This window comes from Lytechinus variegatus, chromosome 7 (assembly GCF_018143015.1).
Source record: "Lytechinus variegatus isolate NC3 chromosome 7, Lvar_3.0, whole genome shotgun sequence".
Lineage (NCBI taxonomy): Eukaryota > Metazoa > Echinodermata > Echinoidea > Temnopleuroida > Toxopneustidae > Lytechinus > Lytechinus variegatus.
The window spans coordinates 26,960,397-26,980,385 of record NC_054746.1 but is presented as its reverse complement, the minus strand read 5'-3'; the positions used below and the strand labels follow the sequence as shown (position 1 = coordinate 26,980,385).

The 19,989-nt window shown below is 35.7% G+C and overlaps 1 protein-coding gene across 3 annotated transcripts in view; it reads right to left on the bottom strand.

Moving 5' to 3' along the window:
- Positions 1 to 19,989, bottom strand: part of LOC121418883 (spectrin beta chain, non-erythrocytic 1-like) — a 60,202-nt gene that overhangs the window by 25,461 nt on the left and 14,752 nt on the right. For 2 of the 3 annotated variants that reach the window (XM_041613074.1, XM_041613073.1), the window contains exons 4-14: positions 18,401 to 18,574; positions 14,344 to 14,632; positions 12,217 to 12,517; positions 8,923 to 9,040; positions 7,894 to 8,216; positions 7,246 to 7,384; positions 5,660 to 5,825; positions 3,899 to 4,143; positions 3,252 to 3,452; positions 2,779 to 2,895; positions 2,064 to 2,084 (exon numbers count right to left, since the gene is read on the bottom strand). In XM_041613074.1, the coding sequence (XP_041469008.1) occupies positions 2,064 to 2,084; positions 2,779 to 2,895; positions 3,252 to 3,452; positions 3,899 to 4,143; positions 5,660 to 5,825; positions 7,246 to 7,384; positions 7,894 to 8,216; positions 8,923 to 9,040; positions 12,217 to 12,517; positions 14,344 to 14,632; positions 18,401 to 18,574 (2,094 nt within the window). The remainder of the gene's footprint in view (positions 1 to 2,063; positions 2,085 to 2,778; positions 2,896 to 3,251; positions 3,453 to 3,898; positions 4,144 to 5,659; positions 5,826 to 7,245; positions 7,385 to 7,893; positions 8,217 to 8,922; positions 9,041 to 12,216; positions 12,518 to 14,343; positions 14,633 to 18,400; positions 18,575 to 19,989) is intronic. The other variant, XM_041613075.1, reaches the window with a different exon arrangement.

Genomic DNA, 19,989 nt, shown 5'->3' with positions numbered 1-19,989 from the left:
TCATTTATTTTAACATATTTTGTCAATAACATACCAATAATTAACATACACGAAAATCAAGTTAAAAAATTATTTGTCCCGGGGGTCAAACTCAAGGTCAAAGTTAAAGTCAAAGGTCATGACCTTATAAATTGCTTCAATACATTATTCGATGCATGTTTTGGATTCCTCTCTGAATTTCCTTTCAAATGGTACCAGTTTCATGAAAATTGGTCAACACGTAACGACGCAGTGGCCATTGAAAGTTGAAGGTCACGCCCATTTTTGTCAAAACAAGGAGAAAAGGGCGGGCCGTAGCGCGAGAACCGACGGACCGATTGGACTATTTTTTTTTGTTTTGTGCTTGGGCCATGTTGAATTTTATGTATACCAAATTACAACGAATTCTGAGACGGTCGGGTGCAAAATTGCACATTCATTGGGTGAATTGGCATGGAATGACCCAAAACAACAAGTTGTAATCAATAAACATGTAAACAAAGGATAATTCCAGTTCAGTCAAAACGTGCATTGAAACATGCATTGAATGATCATCACCATCACATAAGTTTCATTCAGTAAAATTTGTGTTTTCATTTTTATTCTGATGACTGAATGAATGACTATTACTTTTAACTATACATTGCCTATTTATGCGACAAATCTATTGTGATATTTTTGGGGGTTTATCTGAATGATCCATTTTGTTAATATTTACATATTTTGTTTTCCTTTTTTTTTTAATTTTGAGGGTTTTTTTTATACAGTACTTACTATTCAAACACATTATATAAAAGAAAGTCTATTTTAAAAAAAAATCAGTTTGGGATCAAATCGTAACATGTTAATTGCTAACATTTTTTTTTCTCTCTCTCTCTTAATCATTTTGATTTCTCATTAAAGAAAGAAGAAAATAAAACACCAGGTAAAGTATTGTGGAACATCTACAAAACAATCTATGTCATGTGGAAATATTGGAACTGGATTGTGGTGGTAATATATTAGGAATCATCTCACAGCAAATCACACAGCAAGGTAGTACTCTATCCATCATACTGTATTGCCTTTACAGGTATATATTACCTTGCATACATCTAATATTACTCAAATGTATTTTGATTAACAGGGCCTAATTGCAAACCAGCTTTTTATCTTTGTTAATGTTTTTTATCGCGTATAGCTGAATTGGTTACCCTGTATAAAGATGTGAAATAAATAAATATAAATAAATCAAAATGGTTAATAAAATGTCCTAAGTAAATATTCATTTTTTTATATATATTTATCTGAACATTATGTCACTGTCATTAGTTTTGTTAGAAAACCTCTTCATGTTATGTGATCATCGTCATCCCATGAGTACTGTGGACAGGAACAGTAGAGCTCCACAATGAACACTGCATGCACATGTGTAATGCTAATATACCCCTTGCTCTGAAGGCCTTCTGATAATGTTATTGACATTCTCTGTATCATTGTGCAAACACAGCAGCCATGTTTATCTCTGTGACTCATTCCAATGGTCTACAAGACATCCGATTTTCAAAATGGGTATTTGAATAAGATGCAGACCTTTGAAAAGTGTGAGAAAATCTATGCCCCAATGAACATTTTGAAACGAATATCAAGTTTAACCTTAACATTTGATTTTTAAAGCGCAAGGTAATAATGTACAACTCGTTGCAATATTGTAAATATTAGCATTGAAAAATTGGGCATTACACATGTACATGTAGATGCTCATACAATTGTCAATTCCCAGTGTAATAATACCAATTTTATAGGTCACTTATGAACTTGTATTAGATTAATCATATAATAAATCCATGCAAAAAGTGTAGAATTTAAAGCAATCTCAAATCCAAATATGACTAGTTAGTGAGTTATCATCATCCACAATTCTACAGTGATATAAAGAAGATATCTGTAAATACAAATATCACTTTATTCTTGTCGTCTGATATCATCATGCAAACTGCATTCACACTATAAAGGGGTTTAGTCTGGGTTTATATGGCTATATTGGTTCACACTAAACTGCAATGTTATGTTTTATATATGTATCACACCACCTCTAAACTCACATCTGTCTTGCCATGAATACTCTGGTTTCGCATTTGCAACAGGCATGTACAAATCAATGAAAGAAAAATGTAACGCCATGCACATATGCAACATAGAGGTAAAATTATGTTAAGAAATCACTATGAAACAGAACAAAACAATGCAGACCTAGCCTTGATTATCTATCAATATTTACCACAACATGTTTTTCCATTATCAAATAAAACCACTAAACAAATAAAATAGGCACTACCAAATTGAATAGCCTTGAGAACTCATTCTTTGCATCAACGAGTATTACACATTTAGCGTTAAACAAGTATGGCACAATAGGAACAGGTTTAGTTGAGTGAATCCTAAAAAAAATAGAAAATAGGTACAACCACAACTACATATGAAACCTACAGAAATAAACTTTATTTATGAAGCAGCAGATATCTATAATTTCAAAATGAATCATCGAAGATTCATTATTTGAATAATCAAACAAGCTTAACTAACAGCTCTTTCCTCTTAAGCAGACGAAATTGCTTTTTAAATAACATGGTCTCAAAATATACTTTTTACATCACTGGTGTTTACGAATTTGAACTTATAAACTGAAAAAAAAATGTAGATAACTGCAGACAGAAGACCTTCCCCCCCCCCCTCCCCTCAGTATTTCAATATTGATACTCTAACTAGAACTCTGTAAAAATATGATCCCCTTGATCGTACATGAGCTAATGTTCTTACCCTGTGTTTCTTAAGAAGAGATTCGGCACTGGCTTCGTCTCTTCCAACGTCTTCGCTTGAAACAAGACGAAGGGTATCCAACATCCAGGTGTCAACGTCATCAGCATCAGCAAAGAACTGTTTAAGAAAACAATCATTCAGGAGGTTAAAGTAATCCTGGCATTTTTACAGTACTGTACTGAACAATTAAATATCAAAGAAACTTCTTTTTGTTTTCTATCAAGAATCCTTATCACCTTTTAACATCTTGAGTATACAATCACTCATATACCATACCTCCAATCCACCCCCACCCCCCCCCCCCCCCCCCCCCTCTGTTACATTCATTGATATAGACAGTCTTTGATGTAAACTTGGAGTAGATGAATAAAGAATAGCAGAAGGTTGTTGCAGATTTATAAGAAAAACATGAAGATGGATTCAACACCATCAGAAGATTGTTTTTCAAGCTGTCAGAGAGAATTTGTCTTTACCTGGTAGAGGTCAACAGCTTCGAGGAGACGAGCTTTCCTCTGGTCAGCCAGCTCCTGTAGCCTCTGCCACATGTTCTTGACATCGGTGATACGGTCCTGAATCTTTGGTGCTCCAAAGTGTTCCTCTGCGATCAGGTCCTCGCCCACCCGGATGTTGCTCTCCAGCTGTGCATGACGACCCGATATCTCCGTCTCCAAGGCCTATAGATAATGTGGTATTCAACAATTCATGGACATTAAATTTCAAGTTTACTAGAGACAGTTAACCACTACACCCTAAAGAATATTTTCAAAGGCTAGAAATGATCTAATAAATGACCCATGTTTGTTTTACACTGACACAACTCTAATTCAGTTTTTAAATCCAGTTTAGTACCTGATCATAGGGAAGGTCAGGGGAGCATGTCAAACAGGTTGTCAAATCTGACAATCATCCTTGATTTTTATTGGCTTAAAAGCAGTTTCTATGGCTACTGTCAGATAAAACAAGTTGTTGAAACCAAAATCCTATATCCAGCCTTTGATTCTGTTAAAATGATGTAAACTTTACAATTCTAGTAATTCTGATTAGTTCTAGAAAGTGCTTTGAAGAAAGCATAAATAATTGGTTCATTCTGAAATCATGTTTCATCAAATAGGAGGGTTACCTTTTGTTTGTTGAGTAGGAGTTTGACAGTGGTGAGATCGTGTCCAATATCCGTTGATGACATGATCTGCTGCTTCTCCTTGATCCAGTTCTCATCGTCGGCAAGATCCCAGAAGAACTGCCACAGACGCAGGGACTCATCCAGCTTGTCGCGCCTGAGACGGGCAAGTTCTTGAAGCTCATTGTAGCGTTCTTCTAGGTGGTTCATGCGACTTCCGACAATCTCTGGATCAACCGGTAGGTACCCTGAAGACAAATCATACAATGGAAATACACAACTGAAAATATATATCAATATTTACACAGAATATCACATTCAGATGGAATGTTTTGATAAACAATATCATAACAGTATCATAAGAAGGCATGTCACATTTTGCACCGAATTACTTAGAAAGCAATTTCACAGACTCTAAACAGGCAATATTTTCTTCTTTTTTTAAAAAGAAGGAATTATGAAAATATATACTTCTCAATATATCACATTTGATTATGAAAAAAGCAATTCAGAGTGAAAAGGAAAAAAGGTAATAAAGAAATTTGCTAAGCATCTTTACTATCTCCTTATTTTTTAATTTCAGAATAAGAAGCTATGAAACTGCAAAATAAAATAAAAATGAGCCAGGATCACACATTTAAGAAAAAAAATATTGAAATTGAATAACATCTAAAGTAAAAGTTCTTCCTTTTAAAGCACATGTTTCTTTATATAGACACTGAGATGTCCTTGAATTTTTCATTGAATGAATGAGGTACATGTATTCATAGTTCATTGACCCTGAATGTTTTAATAAATTCCAGACATGTGTTAACTGAATGATAATCCACAGGATAAATCAACTACTAATTGTATATATCCTGTCACTAACACACAAGGCTAAAAGAGGAATTGGTGTCTCAGTGGCAATCTTTGATTTTCTAAGTTCAAATCCTCCTAAACCTTCACCATACTTAACATACTGGTTAAAAATTTTAATCTTTGTTTCCAGCAGTTAAGAATACTGGAGCAGGTTTGTGACTTTATTCTAAAACCATTGAACTGAATTTTACTTATATTCCATGGAGATCTCCCTGTCATTTGTTTCTCCGAATACTTTTTTTTTTTTTTGGGGGGGGGGGTATTTTTCATACCTGTCTTCACATACATCACAGAGTGATGAGTGTGAAGACAGAAAAATGTGTACATTTCTTAAGTAAATAATTGAAAAAGCACAGAGATGTTGATAAAACAAACACACCACAAAATAAAAATAAACACCAACAAACCTCAATATACAAATCTCATAAATAACAGAAGGGGTTGTTACTTATGACCAGTTTGTGAAAATTACCAAACTTTAAAACTTTAAGCTGAATATGAAGAATGAACTATGTTAAACAGGGTATGGAAATAACATACAAAGCAAGTACAGTACATGTACGTATAACTATTTATCATGTATTAACAAGTAGCTTCCTTCACATGTAACAAATAAATTCTAAAATACACCAGTACTCAATATTGAAATAACTACTTTGGAAGGTCATACTCCAAATAACAATTTTCTTTGCTCTAACCTCCATCTAATAGTTTCATCTCCATCAAGTAAATGATTATCCAACAAATGACTCCAGATTACATTTAATAGAAAATAAAAACACTTGTAGACATCACTCATGCATACACATATCAAGGATCGGGTATATTATAAGAGCAATAATACACATTATGAAAACAATAAATAATGACAAAGAATGCACTGAGTAAGGGAGACATTCATACCTGAACCATCCGGTCCATTGGGGTCCATATACTTGGCAGCCTGGTTGTTGATGTTGGTGACTTGCTCACCATACACCACAATGTCGGATTCCAGCATGTTGTGCTTCTGTATGAGATCCTCAACCCCCATCAAGTGCTTGCCATAGTCCTCCGATAACAGCAGCACCTGGAAATTGAAAGTGTCATTTTCTTTTGGTCAATCCTCACAGCTATCAAAGGTCAATATCAAATTGCAATATATTCTACCAGCTCGCGAAAACCAAAATGTACACCATCAAGATCTCCCAATAACCTAATATCGGTGTTGTGGCCAGGAATAGAATCAATAGATTCTCACCATTCATTTCTTTGGAGCAGTGTTATATAGTACACATACATGTACATATCATGCATGATGTCTAAATGTAAATGAACATGGTTAATAAAATCTACAGAATTTAATTTTTTAACTCATTCTCACAGAAAGAATATGCTTTGACAAGGGAAAACAAGACATCCCCTTGTAGCATCAAAGGAAGCGACTCTTGGTGAGATACCATACAAATAATTACCATGATTGCATGATCAATTCGCTGGAACCATTGTCGTGTTGACACAAATGGTACAATCCTCAATGACACAAATTGGCAGGCAAACCTTGTAGCCAATATACTCCAATCATAAACTTGACCAACATAGAAATCAATCCAACAAGACCTTCCCATCACCACCATGACCACCACAACTACCAGGTACATAGTAATGAAGACCAATACAGGAGCAATTCTTCCAATTCATACAGACAATTTTCTTCTTGGGCAGTTGTTTGACGTCATAATACCCAAGAACGGAATCCCCTCACCTTTCTATGATCTCAAGGAGGATTGGAGTCAAATTGAAAGTTATGACCAATATCATCACCTCGCCACCATACCATAAGAATATGTATACCTTTATGAGCAATGGTATGTAGATGTAGAGTGTACTGGATTCAATCAAGAATATGACTTATTCACTTCTCTGCTCCTACTTTATTACACAAAGGAATTGTTGTATTTGCTGACACCCATTTCTGGTTTATTTACATTTGATCCGTGATGTTACTCGTTCGGTTAAAGTTGTCATTTCTCCAGATAATTCAAGTGAATCAAAACTAAATTTCATCTTTGGATATTAAAATCAACAGTCACAGACCTGGATCTCAAGATGCTTATAATATTGCTGGGGTAATATAAGATGGTCTTGGGCACCATATTTGTTGAAAATCTTTGTCCAACATCATCAACTACTATTAATCACAATGATAATCATTATACTTGCTTATATAGGGTATAACACTTACTAAATCACACAGCATTCTACAATAAATGCAACATAATTACCCTGGCTATAAAAGAGCAGCTTCTAAATGCTCTGCATTTCAAGGAATAAATTCCTGCTATGTGCCCGTCCACCTCACCTGGGTCCATTACAGCACAATATGATTAAACATTGCATGCAATGTTTTTTATTCAAACGTAATGCAGTGGACTCCCTTCTAAAGTTGCCAACTATGCTAGAAGTACTGAAAACTTTGAGTAGATACAAGACATTATCCTATTTCATACCTTTGTTTCTTCCATTGAGTCTAGGAGAAGTTCCATCTCCTGGAATCGTCTCTGGATGTCCAATGAGAGCTGGAGTCTGGCACGGCGGGCCTTCAGAAGCTCTATCAGGTAATCCCATAGGCGTAGAATATTGTTTTTCCTGAAAGAAAATCATCATATTTATTTCACCATCAACTTTACTACATGCATGAAATACGATGAATAACAAGTAATTCCCAATTATTGAATTTTTTTCTCATAAAAAATGATAAAAAGGATGTTTTAACATGCTAGTGGAGCAAAATTTGAATCATTTTTGGTATCTTTCTTTACCATTTCCTCTTATTACCATCAATATAACTTTTTTTTCACTTCATTCTCTAAATTCACCATTCATTATTGGTGAATTCATTCTGATTGACCGAAAAAATCATCTGCAATGTTGACGTTTATTATGAAATCTGAGAGATTACATGTGGGGAAAAAATCAAATTATTCACTAAGATGGAAAAGAAGTCTTGACAAAAAGCTTATTCAATATGTTTGAATTTCTTGAAATTGAACTTTACATCATGAATTTTTACATCTTTCACATTCTTTTGTTTTGGATTTTTATTTAGAGTTATAAAAAATGATCAGACTTTAAAGAGCAATGAAACAAAAAATTACCTTGCATTGATCCTCTCGATGTCATGATACCTCTCCTCTTCCAATTCTTGGGCAACAGCAACAACGGCAAACACCCTCTCTTGGTAGGCCTTGATGTCTGTCTCGATAGCCTCATGCTTCTTGGCTGCAGCCTCAACGGCAGGCAGGTCAAAGCCAAAGTTATCCTGGGCTACAAGGCGTTGGTTCTCACTCAGCCATGTTTCACGCATGGCCGCCTTTCGGTCGAAACGGGCGGCCAGCTGCTCCAGCTTCTCCTGGCGGATCAGCTCCTGGCGCAGCGCCAGCTCACGACCATGCTCGGACTTCTCCAAGTTCTCCCATGCCTGGGTGAGGAGGATGGAGAGAAGGGGTAAGAGAGAGGAAGAGACAGAGACATCAGTCATCATCTTCTCATTAGAAAAATGATATATGTCCAGACCACATGTCCTTCAGAATGTCCATCATACAAGGATAATCAGAATTCAATTTACTTATGATACTGAGCCTGAGAGGCTTTACAATAACACCCAGCTATCGTTTTACCATCACAACAAAATGGGTCATAAAGATATAATGGAAACATACAAAAATACTGCATGACCCTACATGTATGTTCTCCCTATTATTCACTTTCATATGAATTTGAATTACATCTGTTCATCACATCAAAACTCAAAAGATAACACTAAAAATTGTGGGTTCCTACCTGTTTTAACTCAACGCTGGTAATTTATTCAATCAGATACAAATCACACATTCAGAGTAACAATCTTCCATTTTCAAAACTAATGATTCATACATACCCTGAAAATAACATATTTGAATAGTTTCACTATTTTACATTGTGTTACCAACCTCGATTTTCTTGTAATACTCCCTTCATCATTGATCAATTCCTTTACAATTTGAATCAAGATTATTTATAAGACAACAAAGTGATTGTTGATTTCATAAAGTATATTTTATCTATTTCATCATGTTTGGAAGGTAACAAATAGTCATAATTGAGGAGAAACCCCTGGCAGTGAGTCCCTGGGGTATGCCACTGACCTTGTTGATGTCATGCACTAGCTTGCCTTCCTTGGGCATGAAGGGTTTCTGGTTGTTAGCCCTCATCTTACTCTGAATGGTGAACAACATCACCTCAAGGTTGCCCTTTTCAATGAATCTAAAAATAATCAATACAAATGAGAATGATTGGTATGGAGAGAGATATGGGAATAAACAATGGTAGATATGAGGCATACAAGGATAGGCAAACAATGGGACAGAGAATTATGTGATATGTAAGACGCACAGTACGGGATGATTGGTTGAAAAAAATACTTGAATGAAAAAATACAAACACTAAATTATTAAACACAAAATAGATTTAAAAAACAACAAAATTTAGCGAAGAAAAACGAAAGAAATATACAAGAAAGACAGTCAAGAATGTATTGATTGATTAATGGGAGGAAGATCATGAAAAACAAGAAGAAAAAAAATCAACATTTACATTGAGACTGGATCAATTGAGTACACAGTTGTGCATGCCAGTGTGCTGCATGTCCATCTATTAATGTTCAAAGTGCTATTTTCTAGCTGGGGTCTGCCAATGTATATTTGTGTCTGTGATTAATGCACAAGCATTCACACATTCATGTTTGTTCAAAGGCACTTCCTTTGGAATGGAGTTTAGGTGTGTTAGGCAAAGAAAATCTGTTATTCTTTCTTCTTTTATCTGCTAACAAATCTGAACTGTTGGCAAATGCATTATATAAATGAATTACAACAAAAAAAACAAATTACCCTCACTGATCAGTAGCATTTGAATAATAATTTGATAAAATTTCTAAATCGTTAGATTACGGATGTATCTGAAAAAAAAATGCAGCCTTTCCTAAGTGCCCTTATACATGTAACCAAAGATAAACTTGAAAAATATAAACCTACAAAATTATAGAAAGAAATTGTCTGTACATGCACACGCGTTGCCTTGTCAACAAAATAAAACATGTACATTCACTGACAAACAGAGTTATTTTCCTCTTAACCAATACTACATGTAATACAGGCCTACATTGGAGAAGAATATCTTTATTTTTTTCTGAGGTATCAATGACAGATCTGAGAGCCGGAGCATCACCATCACATGATGTCTGGCTTATTTAATTTGTGGCTGACTGACTGGTATGAGATTACAGGCCAGTGTTTGAGGGATACTGACTGAACACCATCCATCATGAATCCAGAGTGGTGTTAAAGGTAGTCCCAACCAAACAAAACACTTCTCCATCACATAATTCCCTAGCTATTGTGAGTCCCAGCTGTCTCTATTGCTCTTGGCTTGCCAGTGCAGGCATGATTGTCCATATCATTCATGCTGAAATAAAATCTTTGGAAAGGCTTCCCTTCTTTTTTTTTCTTTTTTGGGGGTGGTGTCTCTGTATGAAAACAAAACATCCTTTGACATATATCTACATGTAAGCATTCTCAAAGAGTAATATCAAGGTATGCAGATAAAGGGGAGAAACTAGCAATGGGGGGGGGGGGGGGTTCTTAATCATTGAAAAATATCTAATCTCATGTTACTTTTTTCTCTATCTGTAGAATTCAACAAAAATCTGATCAAGGGATGCAGACACTGTATCTCTCATTAATTCATCATGTTCAATGTCAGAGCTGATTAACACACAGAATCTAATTTTGGATTTCTTTTCTACACGTACGCATGCATGGATTTACTTCAAGATTGGTATAACATAGCTATCTTGCAGAAACATTTCACCACTACTGCAACGCTCCTTCTTTCATTCTTGGAAATATTGTAAAAATAGCTCCCACTACCTCCCAGCCAAGCGTTACTCAAACGTAAGAGCAGAAGTTGAAAGTTTGCCAATCCTAGAGTCTATATTTGTCTTCGTCACCATAGAAGCATGCGATTAGAAATTAGAAGAGAGCGGGGTAGGAGAGAAAGTCTGGATGAACAGACAAGAAGGTTTTGATGCAAAGTACATTGATGCCATCTATAGCAAAGCTTAAATGAAGCAAGATTACTTTAACAAGTTTGAAGTGAATATGGATAGAGAGTGTTGTGGTTTTTTTTTCTAGTGTAAATTTTCATAACCTAATTCAAACGACATTTTAACTTTTGCGTTTGGTACGCGGACCTAAAAGGGTTTAAGGCATGTTACTAGGTGTTAATCACCAGAGCACATTAGAGCACATGGAGAAAGTGCAGACTGGCATTGAGGCACACCTATTTAAGGGCTCTGAAGGTAAATAAAAGGTCAACTATTTGGAAGGAAAGGTTCTATCCTGTCATGAGAGTGAGGGGGTTTGATCATGAGAGAGAGCGATACATACAACATCGACACAAACTACACTACAAAGAGTATCCTTCCAGAAGTGCCATCGGGCAGCGAGCCAGCTTTGTCTATCATTGATGGGAAGATCATCCCTTTCAATGTTCCCTTATATCAGGTTTTGCATTCTCATTGTGGCAATGGCAATGTTTCCGGTACTTCTTGGGGATTCTGGTGGATATTCAAAACTCTTGGATTCATCCAGGAGATCTTTTCCTCAAACTGACAAGTCATTTCCTCAATGAAAAAAGATGAACATGGATAGAGCAGATATGAAAGGAAACATTGCTCATGCATGTGGGAATGGCTACTCTATGGACAGATCAAGGGGATTCTTAAAAGTACAGCTCCAACAAAGTGGTCACATGAAATCTGCTTCAGCAATAATTGCTCCAATCGGAATTATTGACAGGCTTAGCGTATGGATTGTGATAGATTTTATGGTTGAGTTTAAAGTGATTGGTTAACGTCGGTGTGACTTTTAAAAAATCTGAGCTAGAAGGTCACACTTGTCACCTGTGTCTAGGATATGTTACAAAAATGAAGCCCAAAAAGAAATTGCGTTCAAAAATAATTATTTAGTGCTTCAAAAATTGAAACATAAAGTGACCAGAAACACCATCTTAATTTCATCCCATACACTTATGTGTACTATTTAGGCGTCTACAAGATGCCTATTTACAAAATCGGGGTTTGCCTTGTAGTTTTAGCTTTTCATTCTCAATAATGGTTGTTTTCAGGGTTTATTGGTTCTAATACATGCACTGGTACACATGTTTCATCTTGGTTTGAGAATTTTTTAAATCGGCTGCTCACAAAGTTAAACAATACCTTTAATATCAGGATAAGTTCAAGATCAGGTTTTAGTTTCGATTTTAATTCCCCAAAATTTTCCACAGCAGCAATTGTAACTGGTGCAAATACATGTACACCTACAATGTACACCTGTACATAAAACAATTAACATGCACAAAAACCAAAAACATCAATATCTTACTTGGGTGGTTTCTCTACTGTTCTGTAGGTGTTGAATGCAAGAAGCTGTTGCTGTACACCTTGCAACGAGTTGGCGAACTCCCGGTCGTTCAGGATCTCGATGGTCTGCCTGATCCACTTGAGGAGATCTGACGTTACCTTGTCGTACTCGGTGATCAGCTTGTCATTGTCAATGGCGCCACTGATGACCTTGCCGATACGCTTACCGGACACGGTCTCGGCCTTCATCTTAGAGAAGTAGTGGTAGTAGGTGACCACATAGGTGATGATTGACTTCTCATCGGGATGGTCCACAACAACATCTGAATGTGACCAAAAAAAATGAAAAGATATTATGTAGATGTTTAGGGTCTACCAAACTGTCACATAATAGATCTTGATAGGTAAAAGCATATCATTCATGAATATAACTAATTTCACCTTTTTTTAATTGAAAAAAATAGTAGGAACAGAATAATAGCCTGATAAACGTTTTCCTAGTTTTATTTTATTGTGGGAAAGATACATGTACATATTTTTAAGATGTGAAGGACCCTTCTTTTAAATTCAGTACACTTTTGAGATGTGCATTTCAAAAATATCTAGTGTAATTCAACTTAAAATCAATATCAACAGTACATCCTTACATGAGCAGTATATAGGCCTACATTAATTTTTTTATTTAATCATGTTATTTCTTTAGAAACACAAACTGTGAATTAAAATCTTATACAAGTCTCCCTTCCCAGAAAAAAAACATGTGAACAGCACACTACAAGCATAAATCGAGTAGACACTTTTCCCCTTTAAATGACAGTTATACTTTTGAACAGGTACTGGGTCATGTAACAATAGAATAATGCAATTAGTTTTGATGTGCGCATTTGATGATAAAACCTTTATCTGAAATCTATATACCCCATCATCTAACCAAGCACAGCTGGGGACCAATTAGTACTGGGAAGAGAGCAGCAGCAGGATTGATTTATGAGAATGATCCATAAAGGACTCAGAATCAAAAATGGAATTCACAGGAAAGGTATAATGTACATGTACATGCATACATGTATTCAGTGCATAGCATTTTCACCCGTTCATCAAGAGAATATCTGGAGAATCTCTTAAAATATATCATTAAAATGTTGAGCCAAAACAAATCTTTAATAACTTTGAACTCCAATCTGTATAAAGCTGATACAATTCTCTTTTCTATATGTTCTCTCTTATTGCCCCATCCCCTCCCCCATTCCAAAGAATTTATATTTGCATCTTCATTTGGAAATATGTGTGGCTGACCTCTTCTACTCTACCATAGCGATTCAGTCTATGAATTCAATTTCCCCAGGGAAATACCGAAGCAAATGCATCTAGAACATGTAAATAATCCCCTTTCAAACTGGTGATGACTGAAGATTTTGACCTATCTACAAGTACACACATTCAATAGGCCTACATTGTACCAGGCAGCTATGCCTGTCAGATCCTAATGGAAAATCAGAATGTAAACAAAGTTCTTTGGGGTAGTGTCGCCACTGTCTATTGGAATCTGATGTGGAAGATTTATTGAGCTCTTAGGGAGACATCTAAGTTCATGTAATCTCAGATTAAGAATGATTAGGACAAATCACTGGTTGATTATCTCCAGGAAAAGACACTAATGAAGACCATTTAGAACCTCTTCTTTTGTTTATTGTGTTGGGTGAGCTAAAAAACACCACACAATGTCGAATATTATTTCACAGAAAATGATAGGAGACAAAAACAATGTGAATCCAAATTAGAGGACAGTATAAAATTTTATGTTTATGTTTTATCAGCTCTGTGTTCATGTAGAGGCATCATGATCTAGTGAGTACATCTCCAGACCAAAGATCGCAATATTTGGGTTTAATTCCTGGTCTGGCCCCTAGGCCTTTGGCCAGCAAAGCATTAATCTACTTTTACCATACTTGACAGAGGTGCTAAATTGGTACCAAGCAGGACTTTATTCCTTGAAATGCTAAAAAGTGCCTTATTGGCAGCTATGCTAGAGCTAGGGACCTGGGATAGAATTAAAAAATATGCAGTGCTTAATAATATTTTCATAAAAGCACAACTAACATTCCATAGCATTATGATTATTATCATCATTAGATCAGTCTGTACTCACCTTCGGGGTCTAGGAGCTTCATCAGGCCTAGTTTCTGTTCTGCAACATTGAATACATTGTTTAGGTTCTGAACGGGTTGTACTTTGGTCAGTTTGTTGTAGTCAATCAGGTCCGGCCTATGCTTGTGTACAAGTGCATTGAAGGCCAGACCATCTCGCCAGCTTGTTGTGAAGTTGCGGATGTCTACATTGGCGTATCCGGCTGTTTTCATCTGGCACCAGAGGAGGAGGGCATCCTTAGCCGATCGCGTCTCCTGGTTGTCTTCATCTTCAAAAGAAATATCTTGAATCTAAAGAATCATACAAAAAAAGAAGAAATTTTCATTTTTTTATTTCCAGGATAAAAACTTAGTAACAATTTTATCACATTCAAGGAATCATAGAAGGAGAATTTGTACAACTGTTTTACATGTACTTCCAACAGAATTGTGGAACAAATTTCAAATAGCAGCAAAAATAAGAAGCCAGAAGGTCCAAGCAATCGAGAGACAATGTAACTTACTCCAATGAATCCATTCTTATACAGGTAAGGTGGCATAATCATGCTAACAGGCCTTGCCTGAACAGCACCTCTATGTTAGGAACCCAGTAGAGGCACGACTGACCAAGTCCCATCATCTCAAGAATACATAAATGTGTATGATTACTTGCTAAACACGTAAATGGGGGGTCAGAAAATGGATGGAAGATTCCACCACCAGCTAAACTTAGGGTGTGATCAAGATGGTGTCTGATTTAGAAGGTTGATAAATGAAGGCACCTGCGTCTCTTCGTGCCACTTTGATACCCCCAGAGGAACATTTAATGAATTTTCCATTTAGCATGTACTGAAAATACGTAATCAGGAAGATATTTCATAACAAGAATTGAGAGAACTTTTTTCTGCTTGGTTATCTCCAAACTTTTTCATGTTAATAACAGTAAACATTATTTTTTTCTTTCTTTAAATTTTTGAATTCACTCTTTCAAGGATAAAATATGTAAAACATCTAGGTTTCTATTGTATTAAAGCAATTAAAAGTAATACTGAACTCTTTTATCAGATTCATTACAATTTTACTCTGTACTAAACGTATCCTCTGGAAGAATGTAAATATTTTTTCCCTCTACATGTAAATCCTATGTGTTTTTTTTTGTATTTATTAAGATAAAGATATGTACATGTACACAAATTGCTGTATACATGTACAGTAGTACATGTATGTCTACATATTAGGTTTATGCTGTTCATGAACATGTGGGACTTGTGGGTGTACATGTATAAACTAAAGTTTGAATTTTGGAGCCATTCTGGAGGAAGTCAAGCTAATTGGTTCATAGAACAGGGAATAGTTTATACCCACATCCTCAAAGATTCTTATCATAGCTTGGCTGTTTGTAAGCAATAATTCACATTTCCTTTGGAGTTCAAACTTTCGTAAGTACTCTAATAGCTCAGGTGAACAAGTACATGTACAGTAAACAACTGTTGCAATGACATACTTATTAACACTAAAACCTTTTCAGATGTGATTTCAGAATTACACGTTTTTTTTGGGGGGGGGGGTCCACAAAGAAATTATTCTTAGATATATTGTTTTTTTTCACAGAATTGCCAAAAGATTAGGCCTACATAAACATATTTTCTTTAACTTTTGATGTGAAATTGTACTATACTGTACACATGAAGGCCTACATGTACATGTATACAGTGTACATGTAGGCCTTCATGTGTACAGTATAGTATAGATCTGTATTTTTAAATATATATGTCTTCATAAACAAATTGCATCTTTTTTAGGTACATTGCTGTACAGTATAATGTACACTGTGCAGTCGAGAAAATATGTAATGCAAATTTGTCATCATCGTCTTTGAGGCTACATGTATTTCTTCCAGCTTCCACTTTACTGTATAGGCCTACATGTACATGCTAATGCATGTACCTACATTACTAAAGCGCTATACAGTCCACTAAAGATAGGCGAGCCATGCTGTCATCCATACAGCAAGCTCTAGAGGTTTTTATAATGTTATGCATCAAGTGCTGGGTGTAGTTCAATTTCATCAGCATGGAATGCCCTAGTGCCTGTAGGCCATGCACCCAACGATGAATAAGCCAGCATGCCATAGCAGCATTCTCTGTCAGGCAAATTGCCTTCACCTTCGCTCACTCTTCTCCGCTCACTCCCACACTTTCATTTTCCCATTTTTTTTTTTTACGAACTGCATGTGTATAAATATGATTTTTATCATTACTTATGTCTCATTTTATTAAGCACCATCTCATGCATTCCTAAAATGCTCTCAGAAAATCCCTTTTTTTTCCAGTTTAGATTTCTAGAATTTGAAGATTTAATTTCCAATATGTTTTTTTATTCTTTAGGATTTAGGCCCTAATAGACCAGCTTGAGGAAAGAGCACCATAATGATGTAGAATGAAGTTCCTCCATGGGTTCAAAGCAATGTACATTGTCTTTTTCAATCAATATCTTAATAGATAAACTCCCTGAGACCTTGATTAATAATAAATGCATATTTTTATTCAATAATTCATCCCAAACACATACATGTACAGTTTGGATTCTTCTCATTTCCTTCCTCTATATATGTACATTACATATCTCTATAAAGACCCTCATCCCTTCCTCATTCTCTTTCTCTCCTCCTCATCTCACATTCAATATACTGGAAGCTAAAAGCCGCATCAACCTCCTTGGTGCCTCATCAAAGCCCGAGCCTTCATATTGCTTCAGACTGGGCTTGGCCACTAGTGCATTTGTGATGCAGAATTAATGCGTCAAATAAGCACTCTCGATGTGTTATTCCAATTACGAATCCTAGCTTACTTTGCTTACACGGAAGTTATCAAACAGTTTGACTGCATTGGTAAATTTGTAAATGAATACAAAGACAAAATGGGAGACATCATTTAAAATTATTCACTAATAAAATGGGATTTACCTTTCAAATAATGCAGATGTCCCCCACTGGGTTTGCATATTGTAAGTACTTTATTCTCTGTCATGTCATGTCATGAATGGCTGTAGCTGTATACATGTACATGTACCTCTATAGGTAGTGAACATTATCATTCCTCTGATATAAATATATTTATTCATATTTTAATAATTCAAATAATGACATCTTAATGTGTTTTTTTCTTTCAGAATTACATCATGACATTGAAATCCAATAAAAGAACTTACATGTATACCACTCCAGTTTAAAGCAAGAGTGGAGAATACATGTATTACGTAAATTAACCAGCTCACTGTCACATTCCGAGACCTTACTGAAATAGCATGCGTAACTATTTATGACTGTGAACTTGAATTAACATTTAATCACTTTAACATCTTCTCTTTGACGAGAAGCACATTCCAAACTATGCATTCTGCCAGGCAGCCAATGGAAAGGTCATGTTTATAAACCCTATCTATCATTCACATGGTACAGTTACATTACATGTACAAGCGATGCTGCGGCTTCAACCATGTTACAATATATACATGTACCAGTAAGAGTACCCACCCATAATATAAGACTGACAACACAAATACTGAAGAATACTTGAAACACATGGAATTTTGATGTGCTGATTGCCAAATGATTTCACCTTCTTTTATCAAGAACAAGATTCTTGTTTGTATGGGGTGGGAGAAAGAGAAGAAATGACACGTCTCTGTTTAAATGTTTCAACAAAAACCAAAAAAAGACGGCAAACAATCAAAAGGCATCACGCATATCTATGATGCTAGTTTTGTTTTCATGATAAAATTTCCAAGATAAAAGTTAATAAAATGTGACCCCATTGGATTCACAAATTAAATGACAACTTCCTCGTGAATCTGGTACATGCATACCACTTTTACAGAATTGTTTTATCATGAAAATCAAGTACAGATGCTTTCTCTTAATACGTTTTCCATGCAATAAAATATGTTGAGGAAAAGGTATTTCTACTATTGTATAGAAGAGGCACCACTGCTGGTTTAAGATAAGACGTGAACATTCATACATGTATTTGAGTGATGCAAAATCAACAACAACAAATATGGACCTAGTCGGACACCTACCTGGAATCTAAGGATGATGGTCCAGATGAGACCGAGGGTCAATCTGTGGTTGCTATCTACGATGTCATGGGATCCCATGTTCTCTAAATGTACACGTTTCTCTTTCAGGAATTGCAGGGCCTTGTCTACGTTCTCTAAGCAGTGAATGCGCATCTTGCCTTTGGTAGGTTTGGGCTGTAATAAAACGACAAGATAAATGAATTTAGTATGACATATCATGAGGCCTACTGTATGCTGATTGTACAAACATACAATGTAGGCCTACTGTACGCAATGTTCAATAGCATCTTACATTTTCAGGTATGCAAAGAAAATTGAATTGACGTCAGCAACATCACAAATTTAAAATCAGTCTATCAGAGCCTATTTTAGAATTATTCAAAAGGACTATACAGAGCAAAACCTTTCTCTTCTGGAAAAAATACATACAACATAAATCATGCATATCAGACAAGTGCAGATACATACAGGAAAAGGCACGGTCACACCGCCCGAGCATTGTTGGAGCGGTCATGGAGCAGTAGGGAAAGAGGGTCGAATTTCACTCACAAAATTGGGGGAAAAATTAAAAAAAAAAAAAAAAACAATCGAAATCGAAAATGGTGAACGGTAGCGAGCGGTGATGATTTTTTTTCTCTCCGCTCCACGACCGCTCGAACAATGCTCGGGCGGTGTGACCATGCCTTAGGTAGTCATCAATATCACAGATCAATGAACTACATGTACATCAGACCTTCATTTTTGAGGAGCCAATCGGGCTGGCGCTCCTAAAAAAATTAAGGAGAGCAAAAAATCGCGCTCCTAAAATTGTAAAAAAATAAATTTTAAAAAAATTGCAAAAATTTCACATTTTACATCTTTAAATCCATGAAATGGCCATTTATTTTCCAAAATTCCTTGAAATTATTTTGATTTAGTTGAAAACTTTAAAAAAAATGAAGAATATTCATCTCTTTCCCGACTCTGATTTGACTTTAAACTCGGTAAATAGTGTAGTCCCACATGTTGATTTTCATGGTGACACCATGGAAATCTACATGTACATGTACATGTATGCAAAGAATACACAATGGATATAACGTTTACCAACGGACGGCATAATTTTTCTGTTTTACATCCGTTTTGCATCCGTATAGTGCTTTGGAACGGGGCCTTTAAGCATTCGGTTAGCCTTGACTGTTGAGTCTTATTTTTAGAGATCATTTAATGAATCAACAAGGGGCTTGTTGCATAAAAGAAAGACTACTTATGACAATTTTTTTTGGGGGGGCAGAGTTTTTATAATTTGTTAATTTTTTGTTAATTTACCATCTGGATTTTTTCATGGCAAATTTTTTAAGCAACAGACCCTACAGTATGATCTGGGGCCATAGATTTGCAATCTATGCAACTTTATTTGAATCCTGAAGCTTACAATACATGTACATGTATTTGGGACTTGTGTGCAATCTTTCTTTTCTATACATGTAGTTGAAAGAGAATGCAACTTTTTTTTAATGGGCCAATAGTCAACAATGTGATGTCTCATGAACCAAACAAAACACTACACAGGCCCCTACACTGTACATGTACATGTAGGCCTTCATATA